The sequence below is a fragment of the Panthera onca genome, chromosome D1, assembly GCF_046562875.1.
Source record: "Panthera onca isolate mPanOnc1 chromosome D1, mPanOnc1 haplotype 2, whole genome shotgun sequence".
NCBI classification, from domain to species: domain Eukaryota; kingdom Metazoa; phylum Chordata; class Mammalia; order Carnivora; family Felidae; genus Panthera; species Panthera onca.
The window spans coordinates 105,366,735-105,379,208 of NC_138348.1; the positions used below are offsets into that span (position 1 = coordinate 105,366,735).

The following is a 12,474-nucleotide window of genomic DNA, read 5'->3' on the forward strand; positions in this document are numbered from 1 at the left end:
AGAAACTTGAGCCTGGGGCAACATTAAAAGCAATGCCTAAAGACAATCAGGTTCACTAAAGCTATTATCGTAGCACATATGCAGATGTCTTCTATAACCTTGTCAAAACACTTAAACATGGTTTCTACAATCATCTGAGGTATGGGTTCAGGAAGACTATGGAATCAGGAAGATTCAAATCAAATCCTGGGTTGTCCACTGAGTTGTGTGACGTTGGGCAAATTACTTAACCCAAGAGTCAGACGCTTAACTGACTGGGCCATCAAGGTGCTGCAGAAAATGGTTTCTTCTTCTTTTTCTTTTTTAACATTTTTATTTATTTTTGAGAGACAGAAACAGAGCATGAGGAGGTGAGGGGCAGAGAGAGAGGGAGACACTGAATCCGAAGGAGGCTCTAGGCTCTGAGCTATCAGCACAGAGTCCAATGTGAGGCTTGAACCCATGAACCGTGAGATCGTGACCTGAGCCAAAGTCGGACACTCAACCGACTGAGCCACCCAGGCACCCTGAAGATGGTTTCCTCTTAATAATCTTATGAGACATCTGTATTTTAGGAGAAAGTGAGGGTAGAAAGTCAACTACCTTGCGTTTACGTTGAAAAACTGTAATAGAAACGAAGTCTGACTACAGAGCCCTTGCTGTTAACCACCACCTTTATGTCCCTCCCTGGCACTGTGATATGTAGCTATTTTTGAGTAAGGTAATAATTGTCAGGTTTAAGAAGTGGCAATAGAAAGGCACTTAAAAATAAAAGTCTTTTCACTTCTTCACAGGAACCTAATTTGCTTCATTCACAGTCTGCAGCTTTCTGCCTAAATGCATCTAAGTGCAACGAGGGGTGAGCGAGAACGATGAGATATGAAAATGGCATGGCTGTGCAGGATTTGCTTACTGCCTTTTATTCAAATGGAATGGGTCAGTGTTTCATCACAGTAACCAGATTCATTCCTTCATTCAACATTTGAGGGCCTATATGTCAACTGCTGTGCAAACACTGAAGAGAGACTCCTGACAACAGAGAATAATAAAAGACCCCACATTATTGTCAGACTTTTGGAAACCATTGTGAAAACAGTAACTTGGGCATTCTTCTCTTTATGCTACCTCCAGATCCGGGGTGGCTCTGGCTGGAATGCAAACACCTGTCTAGTTTTGTGTACTCTCTACCTCTGATCTGCAGGTTAGTACCAACAATGATGGCTGCTATGTCCTTCAGTTATTTTTTTAATTAAAAAAATTTTTTTTAAATGTTTATTTATTTTTGAGAGAGACAGAGACAGAATGTGAGTGGGTTGGGGCAGAGAGAGAGGGAGGCACAGAATCCGAACCAGGCTCCAGGCTCTGAGTTGTCAATGCAGAGCCTGACACGGGGCTTGAACTCACAAGCTGTGAGATCATGACCTGAGCTGAAGTCGGACGCTCAACCAACTGAGCCACCCAGGGGCCCCTCCTTCAGACATTCTGACTCCTGTTTCTCCACCACAGAACTTAGGCCGTGGAATGCTGGATTCACATTGATATTATTTAACTTTCAACTCTAAAGTAATTTTAGATTTTCAGAAAAGATGCAACAATACAGTACAGGTCACATATTTTATAGACTGTCCCTCAGTCTGGTTTGCCTGGTGTTTTCTCATGACTGGTTTCAGATTATGGATTTTGGGGCAGAACTTCAAGAGGTAGAGTGCTCTTCTCAGTGCATCCGATCAGGGGATGCATGGTAGCACGTCTAATTAGTGGTGGGATTATTAACCTTGATCTCTTAGGGTGCTTTCTGTTGGGTTTCCCTGTTATAAAGTTACTATTTGCCCCATTATAATTAATAAACTGAGCTTAACTGAGCCACGCAGGTGCCCCTCCTGGTAGATCTTCACTGCAGCAATGACTACTGTAATGTTCTAATGGTGAGTTTTCATTTCCCTCATTTCTTCTACACTTATTAATTACAATTCTTCTTTAAGGAGGAGTTGTCCCTTCTTCCCCTTTTATTTATTCATTAAATCATTTATTATTTATAATATTATCATTGTATTTATCATGAACATTTATTTTTTGTATGTGTGTTCTAATACTCTTGTTATTTATTTTGATGCTCAAATAGTTCTCGCTTTGGCCATGAGAAACTAATTCAGGTTGGTTTCTATATCCTTTCAACACGTCCCCATCTTTTTAAAATGTCATTTTATTTCAAGTATTTCCTTATCTCTGGCACCAGAAGATGTTTCAGGCTTCTTTTGTATTTTCCCTGCCTCCACTCTGGAACCAACCACTTTTCCAAGGAGCTCTGGTTACTTTGATAGAGGAATGGTATGTAGAAAGCAAGACGTGGGTGCCTGGGTAGCTCAGTCGGATGAAACTATTACTCTTCATATCGGCTCAGGTCATGATCTCACTGTTCGGTTTGTGGGTTCGAGCCCCGCATCAGCTTCTGCACTGACAGTGCGGAGCCTGCTTGGAGTTCTCTGTCCCTTCCCTGCTAGGACACCCTCTCTCTCGCTCTTAAAATCAATCAATAAAACTTAAAAAAAATAATAAACCAAGACTAGGACCTACATGTACTCACTGTAGCTGGGATGTCACTTGCTTCTAGTCCGTGTCAGCGTAGAGAGTTAGGAAGTATATGTATGAATGCTAAAAGCCATGTATGCCCCTCATATCTATTCTTGTTCCTTTCTATATGTATATGTATTTAAAAGAAAAAAAACCAACAACTCATGAATTGACACCAATACTTCTCACTGCAATCCATGGTTCAGTCTAGTGTTATTTTGATACTACTTTTATTCATACATGATTGACCAACTCTTAGAAAATTTTGAAGATATAAAAACTTTCTTTCCTCTGCAGCAATCTGTCTTGTGTAGGGAGTAACTGAACTCTCCCTCATAACACACCTTGAATTTGTCAGGTCAATCATGATTTTCAACATTTCTTGAACATAGTAGGAAAAAAACCCCCTATCTTTCTCGAAGAATCTCTTAGCTTCTTAATTTTAAGAAAGTTCAGTACGAAATCATTAGAAGTTTTAGAAACAAACGACAACTAGTCCTTCAACACGGTCTAGTTATCATCAAATCCAAAAAACATTTATGTCAAACGTACACTGGATTAGGCATTACACACTTGGTATTTTTGTAACATGTTATTTCATTTAATTGTGATGACAGTTCTATGAAATGTGACTGTCCTTGTCTTACCAACAAGGAAACTGAAGCTCCAAGTGGTTAGAAGACTTGCCCAGGTACCTGTCGCTATGACTGGCTTAGCCAGTATTCAAATACAGGTTTTTTTAAACTGCAAGCCAGGTGTTCTTTTAAACTAAATCACAGATGTTCCAAGAATTTTGCTAGTCAGAGAAGTTTAATCCAACTCACAATGGGAGGTAAGGCTGTCATAAACCCAGGAAAAGTCCTTTACATTAGTAGAGATGAGAGATTTCCTAATTGATCCCTCTGCCAACAGAATTGACAACTGAGGGCTTTCTCTTCTCTATAATATTACCTGATATGTCAACAGCATCCTTAATGAGTAAATGGAAATAATTAAGATGTTTACAAAGTAAATGTCAGAAATATATACTTACGTTCATTTTAGGAATCCATACTCTTTAAGATTATCTAATGCTTACTTATTTTTGAAAGAGAGAGAGAGAGAGAGAGAGAGAGCGTGAGAGCGCCTAAGCAGGGGAGGGGTAGTGAGAGAAGGGGGCAGAGGATCCAAAGCAGGCTCCTCGCTGACAGCAGAGAGCCCAATGTGGGGCTTGAACCCATGAACTGCGAGACCACGACCTGAGCTGAAGTCGGACGCTCAACCGACTGAGCCACCCAGGCACCCCAGGAACCCATGTTCTTTTTAAGAATGCACAACGTGTTGAAGAGACCTCTTGCCCTTTCATGTGAGATGGTATGTGCCCAGATCCCAGATCAATGTTCTCCAGGGGTTTTACTCTTAACAATGGCTTTGATATTTCCCAGTATACCCATATTCTCTCACCTGGTTTCTGTGAGGCCTGAAATGTCTACAGAAGAGAGGTTTTGGAGTAGACTGTTTAACCACAGAACAGACGCAATTACTGTTGACGGACTCTCATGGAAATGAACTTGGCCTCAAAAGTGGAGTGCTCTAACAACCTCTTATCTAAGTAACCAGTAACAGACCATGGATATATTTGAAAACTGTACTAGAACTGCTATGATTGTCTGCTTTATACTTTCAAAGTGATTGACCTGTTATCTTACGGACAACAAATGCCAATTATTATTACTGTCATCACTAAATTAAATAAGTTATCTGTGCCCAAATATCATTATCAGAGGGCCAGTGTTTTAGGAATAACAAGGCCTTGCACAGAATAAATAAGCTGATCCTGATAATTGCCGTCTGACGGGAACCAAGCACAAGAGAATTCTGTTGATTGCGGCCATGAAACAGATCGAACATCAGCAGGCATACGAGCCACCTGGAAAACCTGCTGAGGGGCAGGTGCTGATTCAGCAGGTCTAGGGCTGGGCTTGATATTCTGCATTTCCAACAAGCTCCAAAGTGATGCTCATGCTGCTGGTCCCCAGACCACTCTTCAAGGAGCCAGGAAACAGAATAAAATGAAGGTTGTGAAATAGATACAGAAAATGTTAAACAGTCTGTCACTGTTTATTGTTGCAAAATGATTATAATTATTGAATACTTTCAGGATTTTTACGTAAATGACACAAAGACTAAACAGAAGTCATTAGGTAAATTAATTTTTTTCTGAAAAGGGAAAAAACAAAACATTTAAAACCAGTCTTCAAGCTAAGAAAAAGTAAATGAATTCTAGGAATCAACACAACCAAGGCAATTTTTAATCCCCAGCAGTGTGTTATAATGTCTAATTTATAATTAAAAAAATTCTCCTACAGAGTAGCAGATGGCTTTAGGGTTAATTTTATCCTTGTTTCTAAAATTACCAGTAGAATTCAGATACCCCGTCTCGCTGGAGAGATACACCTCTTTTGTAATTATGACGATAGGAGCAAAGAAGACAATTATGAGGAAATGAAAGCTGACAAATGAAAGGTGGGACGGGGGTAGGGACGAAGCTGACACATTGGGTAAACGGAATACTGACAGGATACTGACATCACCGTGTGCTTTGCTGCCCCCACCCCCACCCTGCAAGAAAAGGCCAGCTGCACAGCTTACTTCCAAACATCAGTCACTCCCTTTCCACCTGACCGGAGGGCACCGAGAGAATGATCACCACAGTTGAGATGAAATGTGATCCTGCTGACCAGTGTGAGACATTTGTCCGATGAGAGGGTTCAGTGGGCTAAGAAGCAAATAGATGGTCTTCCTTAGCCCCAAATGGGGTGGAGAGCACGAAGGGAGAAAAGGAGGGGGAAAACAAAAGAAAACAAAACTCAACAAAACCCTCTGAGCTGTCTTCCACAGTCCCGGCTTAATGTGCTGCTAGTGCTAAGTGGGCTTAAAGGATAAACACGAGGTATCACTGTGTTTGCTGAGGCAAAGCTCTTTTTCACATCCTACTAGTGGCAGAAGGATACCAATGGAAGACTTTTTATAAATATTTTACTAATAAAACCTATCTCAGTCTCTCCCACCCTTTTTTGGTTTCAGGACACAAAACTGGAATTATATATCCAGAAACCCTGTCCCAAGGTCTTCTAGTAAACAGGAAGATTGTTAGAAGCAATAATGAGAGGTGAAGGGCTACTCGGGGATCATGGTCTATTCAGAAGGGAAGCCTTCCTCAAGGGCTGGAGACAAGTGACTTGTGATGCACAGGTCAGATCCATCAGGCTATTACACATTACTGATTACATTTAAGATCGCTCTCAGAAAAATAATTAATTTGTATGGAGCAGAGACAATTTAGAATATAAGTGATAAACTTGTCTTATTCCTCTGTGACTTGTATTAATAAGGCTTTAAGGCCTTGGTGATTAAATAAAAACAAAAAACACGGTAGGGGCGATTATAAGGCTATGAAAATTTTCAGGACTTGTTTTCACATGGAATCAGGTATATACTGAACACAAGTAATAGCTACCTTTTAGTGAGTGTTTACATGGTGCCAGGAACTTTAATTAACAATTTATTTAATACTTAAATGGCATTAACTATGTACCAGGCACTGTTTTAAGTACTTTGCAAATATTAACTGGTAACCAGTATGAGATATGAACTTCTATCATGCCCTCTTCAAAGATAAGGAAACTGAGGACAGAGACGTTAGGTAATGTGTCCAAAGTCACCCATCTAGTAAGTGGCAGAACCATGGTTCAAAGCCAAGTGGTCTGGTTCTAGAGACCATACTCTTACCTGCTACCCATCGTCTGTAACATTATCACTAATTCTCGCAATATTCCTGAGAAACAGATTAATCTGTTTAATATATATGTGGCAACACAGCACAGTGAGGTTAAATAATCAGCCCAAGGTCACACAGCCACTAAGTGGCACAGCCCGAATTTGCACCAGTCGTGTCTGATAGCACACTCCACATTCTTTATGTGAAGCCTTGTTTGAATTGTGATACTTTCTGAAAACTTCCTCCAAGTAATTCATACATTTTTATCTTTAAGTATTTATTATAAACATTTCAGATTAGGAAAGGTGAAGAATAAAACAAAATGTCCTTCACCTATTTATTGTCAACTTCGTGCCTGAACAGTCTTTGCCAGAACAGCTAAAAGGAAAGAGTACCGCAACTATACAACAAAAGCCAATATTCCTTTGCATTCTGCCTGGTGTTTTGCAAAGGCTGGAGGTCTCATAATCGAGGCAATGAACACACACCGGTATGGATGGACCCATGGCCCATCAGTGGCTGAGGTCTTTACTCATTGGAAGAGCATATATTAGAAACTGATTTCAAAGCCGTGTTTCTGTATTTATTACAATGAAACACTGATACTTCTACGCATTTTATCTCTTATGAACAGAGACAAAAATTATCATTTACACTAGTTTTGATTTGCACTTTCTCAGTTTCAACAAAGAAGATAGCTAAAACAGTTCAATTATTCAACCCATTTAGCAATTAAAGAGATTTTCATAAGAAGAATAAACCAAGTACAATTTGCGGGAATAATTTTGCATTTTTCCATGGAGTCCCATCTTTCCTACATGTGTCGGAATTCTTTAAAATTCAAGAAGAATCCTCAGAGATCACAAGATGATGTTTTTATTTATTTTTTTTTTAATTTTTTTTTTTAATTTTTTTTTAACGTTTATTTATTTTTGAGACAGAGAGAGACAGAGCATGAACGGAGGAGGGGCAGAGAGAGGGAGACACAGAACGGGAAGCAGGCTCCAGGCTCCGAGCCATCAGCCCAGAGCCCGACGCGGGGCTCGAACTCACGGACCGTGAGATAGTGACCTGAGCTGAGGTCGGATGCTTAACCGACTGAGCCACCCAGGCGCCCCAAGATGATGTTTTTAAAGGAAAGCAGGAGTATAAAAAAGTTATAAAATCTATGGATAAAAATAAACATCCTGGAGAAATTCTTTAAGAGCACTGAAACACATCTAAATTTTGATGGGATGTAAAATTCTCCATGATCTGAGTCGGCCTACCTGTCCAGACTCTTTCCCCATCATGTGTCATCAACACTTTGATTCCACTAGTTCTGTCTACACCTTCCCTACACAGTTCGAATTCCTTGGCCTGCCTGCCTTTGCACATGCTGATCCACCTGCTTGGAGCTGCCATCCCTACCTTACCCCTTGCTTCTCTCTCCCCCTATCCCTCCACAAAGGTCTTCTTCTTAATCAAGTCTTAGCTAATAATTTCCCTGGTTCTTCAGGCAGAGTTAGCCTTTCCTCTAGCCTCGGGGCCTGTATAACAATTATCTTCTTGTGTTATATTTAGATAAGCCTTGGTTCTCGGTTAACTCCTTGGGGTGAGAGCAGAGTTAAACTTCCCCGCATTGTCGTTGTTGTATTCTTGAAATACCTGAATCTCCAGGATTCAAGCACAGTAGAGGCTTAATAAAGATTTGCTAGAATTTGGGGTAAATGGTGGTAAGAATGACAGAAAAAAATGTGGACAAGATGACATTTGAGTGTCTAGATGTACTGTGTGTGCATGCAAGCATGCATGTGTCCCCACTTGCGAGGTATGGAATCAATGACACTAAATGCATAAATTCTGAATGATAAAATCCTAAATTCAGCGAGAACCCCTTGAGGAAAAACTGACCAATAATGCTTGGAAACTATAACAAGATATAGGGGAGGAAGCACAGATTCGGAGGTCAAAGAGACCAAGCTGTGAATACCACATAATGCATGACATTAGAAATACTGAGTTTACCTACCTATATTATAGGCTAGAATTAAAGAAGACATTATAGCCCGGCAAAATTTGGTTACGACCTTAAAGGAGTGCTCTGTATATTTTGTTTGCAAGTTTCTTTGGTGTTCTACTTTGACATTTTCTTTTGAGATGTTAGTGACAGAGCACTCTGTAATTTCTATAGCATATGACTCACATGACTAACCTTTCTCTGCCCAAAAAGACTCCCAGAACTCCTTGGAGGTATTTTTTTTTGTGCGTGAAATTTTTCTTTTAGTGATAAAGGAATGTGATGGTGAAGCAGGGGTTTCCCCTTTCTTTCTACAGAGTTAAGGACTTCAAAAAACAAGAGCCTTGTTTGAAGAGGACAATTTGAGGGCAGGAGATGCTTTCAAGAAGTAAACAAAACGTTCCCGTCAAGTGCATTATAGAAGAATGGCATGGAAGGGCCAAAAGAAGAAGGAGAAAAACAAAAACAAAAACCACAAATGGGAGATGTGAATGCACATTAAAAAAACGATGGAAACACCAATACTGTGGATTGCATTTTCAAAACAAAAAAGACAAATCAAGACAAATCTTTATATATATACAATGGGAATGTAACAAATTAACTTAAAAAAAAAAAAACAAAAAACAAACCACTGTCTTATTCAGGCAATCCCATTACAAAAAAAGTCATAGCCTGCAGAATGGAAAATCCATTACCTCCCTGAACCATACGTAACGCTGGCATTTAAAATTAATTATTAAAATTAACATGAAGTAAAAATTAATTATTTGCTTTCCCCCACATGCCCAAGGCAAAAACTGATGGGAAACGACATAGAAACAAACCAGTTATGTGCACAAATCAGAGGCTTTTGACTTCTATTTTATACCACAATGCTACAAACCAAGGCTGTTGTTTTCTCCCTGAGCCTAGGAGTCAAGTATCCAACCTAGGAAGTCAGCCGGTAACTTCCCGGTCAGCTCCTCTCATCCGGATGTGCCTCTGCCCTCTTTAACAATCTTGGAACAAACCTAGAACAATCCTAGAACAAACACTACCTGCAACCTTGCTGAGCTTTTGTTCCAAGCCCCTTATCTTCTTCAAAACCGTAAGTGAAATAAATCTCCCTCCCACACCTACAACCTCTAGCCCAGACCCACATTCTCTTAATTGGACCACTGCCTGAGATTCCTTACCAATCTTCCTATCTTCAGTCTTACCCACACCTCCTACCCATCTTCACTCTGCTGCCAGAAAGAGACCTCCTTTCAACACGCAGATCTAATCATAGTACCCCAGTCCCACCTGCACTCCCACCCCAGCCTACAATTTTCGATAGGTCACGCTCCCTAACGGCAACAGAACAAACTCTGACACCTCTCATGGCATCCAAGACCCTGCATATTCTGCTCTTTGCCTACTGTTCCCCTGTGTCGATCCCCTGGGCCTGCAGATTTCACGTCTCACCAATATGGAGCCACAGTTCCCCACCACACCAATCTCCATCTCTCTCCCTCTCCTTTTATCTGTGGTATTTACACAGTCGGCCTGCCTATGTGCAATATCCTACTCCTGTTTATCCTCCTGGCAAGCTTCTAATTCCTCTCTCAAGCCTAAGTTCAAATAGCACCTTCTCCGTGAAGCCTCCCTGACTTCTCAGGTAGACTGCTGTTCCTTCACCTGGATTCCTACTGCATTTTGTACATATATTTCTGGGCAACATATTGTATTTTAATTATTTTTCTCTCTCCACTAGACTTCTAGAAACAGAGGATTTGTATTCCAGGACCTAGCATAGCAAAATACTTGACACATAAATATTTACTGAACTTTTGACCAGGTGGATAAAGAAACCTGAGTATAAAATAGAAAACTTTTTACAATCATGAAAAAGGTAGGAGGAAAACTAGTAAGGCAATCCTTACCCTTAGCCTCCATGTTATAAATCAAAACGTTACTGTATTGGAACAAGGCATTTGACCCCTATCACTGTCTTTAATCTGTCTGTGACCTCTCTGCAGCCACCAGCCTTAAGCAGGAGAGCCGGGCTCGTCACCGGCAACCTGTACTGCTTCTCTGGCCAGGCCAGCAGCCCCCTGACACACTCCCACACCTGCACCTCCTCCAGCATAGCACACCAAGGGACCTGGCCACAAATCAGACCCTGGGTGTAGTGCTGCCACTCTGTACATTAATAATGAATATATTTCTCTTACTTTTCCTTACACATAGCACTAACGAAATAAGGAAGACACACTTTGAGAAAGCGTGATGTCACTGGTAGAAATGCTCCTGAACCTCTGCCTGTGGCATCCACACCCACCCACACCCACACACACACACACACACACACACACGTGCAGTGGCTCGGGTCTGGTCACGTTTGAGCCAGCTGCATCCCAGCTACCTGCTAGTTTGATGTTCATGTTGCTATCCAGCAGGAGATTTTCAGCCTTGAGATCACGGTGCACAATCTTCCGACCATGACAATAATCGACAGCAGACAAGATTTGCCAGAATTTGCGCCTGGCCTCAGACTCATTTAACCGGCCATGATTAGCAAGGTAGTCTGGAAAACATCAGAGATTTTAGGATTAGTCACCAAAACCAAAAACCAAACTAACAAAAATCCCCACTATCAGTACTTAGGATTTTTTTCTCCTCAAAAAGCCAGCTCTTTACTTATTTTAATTCCAGTGTGATTAAAATACAGTGTTTTATTAGTTTCAGGTGTACAATACAGTGATTCAAAAATTCCGTATATTACTTAGTGCTCATCCAGGTAAGTGCACTCTTAAATCCCCTTCGTGTATTCAAAAGCTTTTCAAATGAGTAAGAGTGTTCAAGTACCATGCTGTTTTCCAAGTTCTCTGCCTTGAGAAAAGTAATTCCAATCTTATTTCACTGGAATCCATATAAATGGAGAGAGAGCCCAAGACAAGACAATATGTAAGTGATGTAATATTCACGGTATAATTCCCAATGCTGTTTTATGCCCTAAGCACTCCCTCCACTCCTTTGTTTACAAATTTATTGAATATTTTTCCTAACCACATTTAAAAAAGAAATTTCTGTAAAAAACACCCATGAATCCATTTTCTGACATCTCATCAGACAAGGGATATCTTTCTTTTAAATAATCATTTCATGGAGTTACTATACAAGCCACCTGTAACATAAGATACAGGGATCCCACGTAGTAGCTTAAATAATTCACACCCTGTTTCGTTCAGTGGAGCACCTCTGATCCACCCAAGACTTGTCCTCTAAATCAAACGTGATAGCCATGTTCTCTAAGCACACACACTTTGCAAGATACATTAGCTATATTTGTGCAGTGTTATAATCTCTACTAAAGCGGTTTACCTGAGAATTAATTCTGCGTATGTTTACATTAACTCAAGAAAACTAAACATTTACAGCTAGTTCAATTTTCGCTTGAAAATCTAAGTCTTTTAAAATGATCTTTTGCAGAAGAAGGTCAGCATGAATCTTGAAAGGCTTTTCTAAGATTTAAGGTTGTTTTCCCAAGTGAGGAATCATATGGACAAATCAACATTCAGTCATCTTCATACATTTTGTGTTCTAGGCTATGTGGTTTACTGACACTTAGATTCCATGGCTTTGGGTCATGACATCCTCAATATTTACTGTAAAACTAACATTTGTACAGCATTTTACAGTTTACAAAACTTGTTCATATCACTTTATGTCACTTAATGTTCCTAAAAACACTCTAGGATAAGGATTATTCTAATTTTCATCTTATAGGTGAGGAAGCTGAAGGTCACAGGGATTAAGTAATCTGGCTGAATTCACACAACTGGTAAGTGAATAGCTGATCTGGAACCTTTGACTTTCTTTTTTTTTTTTTTATTTTTTTAAAACCGTATCAAGCTTCTTTACTAGACTCCTGATGAAATCCTCACTATCCTTTCGAAACCCTGCTCATATGCCACCTTGCCCTTAAACAGTTCATCACTTCAAGCAGAAATGACCTCTAGTCTGAACTCCTTACCACTTACAACACAGTCTCATACTTTAGTTACCTGCACATATACCATAAATATCTCAGCATGTGTGCATGTTTGGGTGCATACACACACACACACACACACACACACACAGCCTAATTCTAACACACTGTGTGTTAGAAAGTAAGATACCTTCATTTACACTTTCT

General features: G+C 40.2%; 1 protein-coding gene across 4 annotated transcripts in view; it reads right to left on the bottom strand.

Annotated features, from left to right (window-relative positions):
* The window catches only part of SIK2 (salt inducible kinase 2), a 122,536-nt gene that overhangs the window by 29,960 nt on the left and 80,102 nt on the right, over positions 1–12,474 (bottom strand). For all 4 annotated transcript variants that reach the window (XR_009601930.3, XR_009601931.3, XM_060604660.3 and 1 more), the window contains one exon: positions 10,699–10,860. Coding sequence is in view for 2 of the 4 variants with exons in the window: in XM_060604660.3 (XP_060460643.1) it covers positions 10,699–10,860 (162 nt within the window). In the remaining 2 variants the exon portion in view is untranslated. The remainder of the gene's footprint in view (positions 1–10,698; positions 10,861–12,474) is intronic.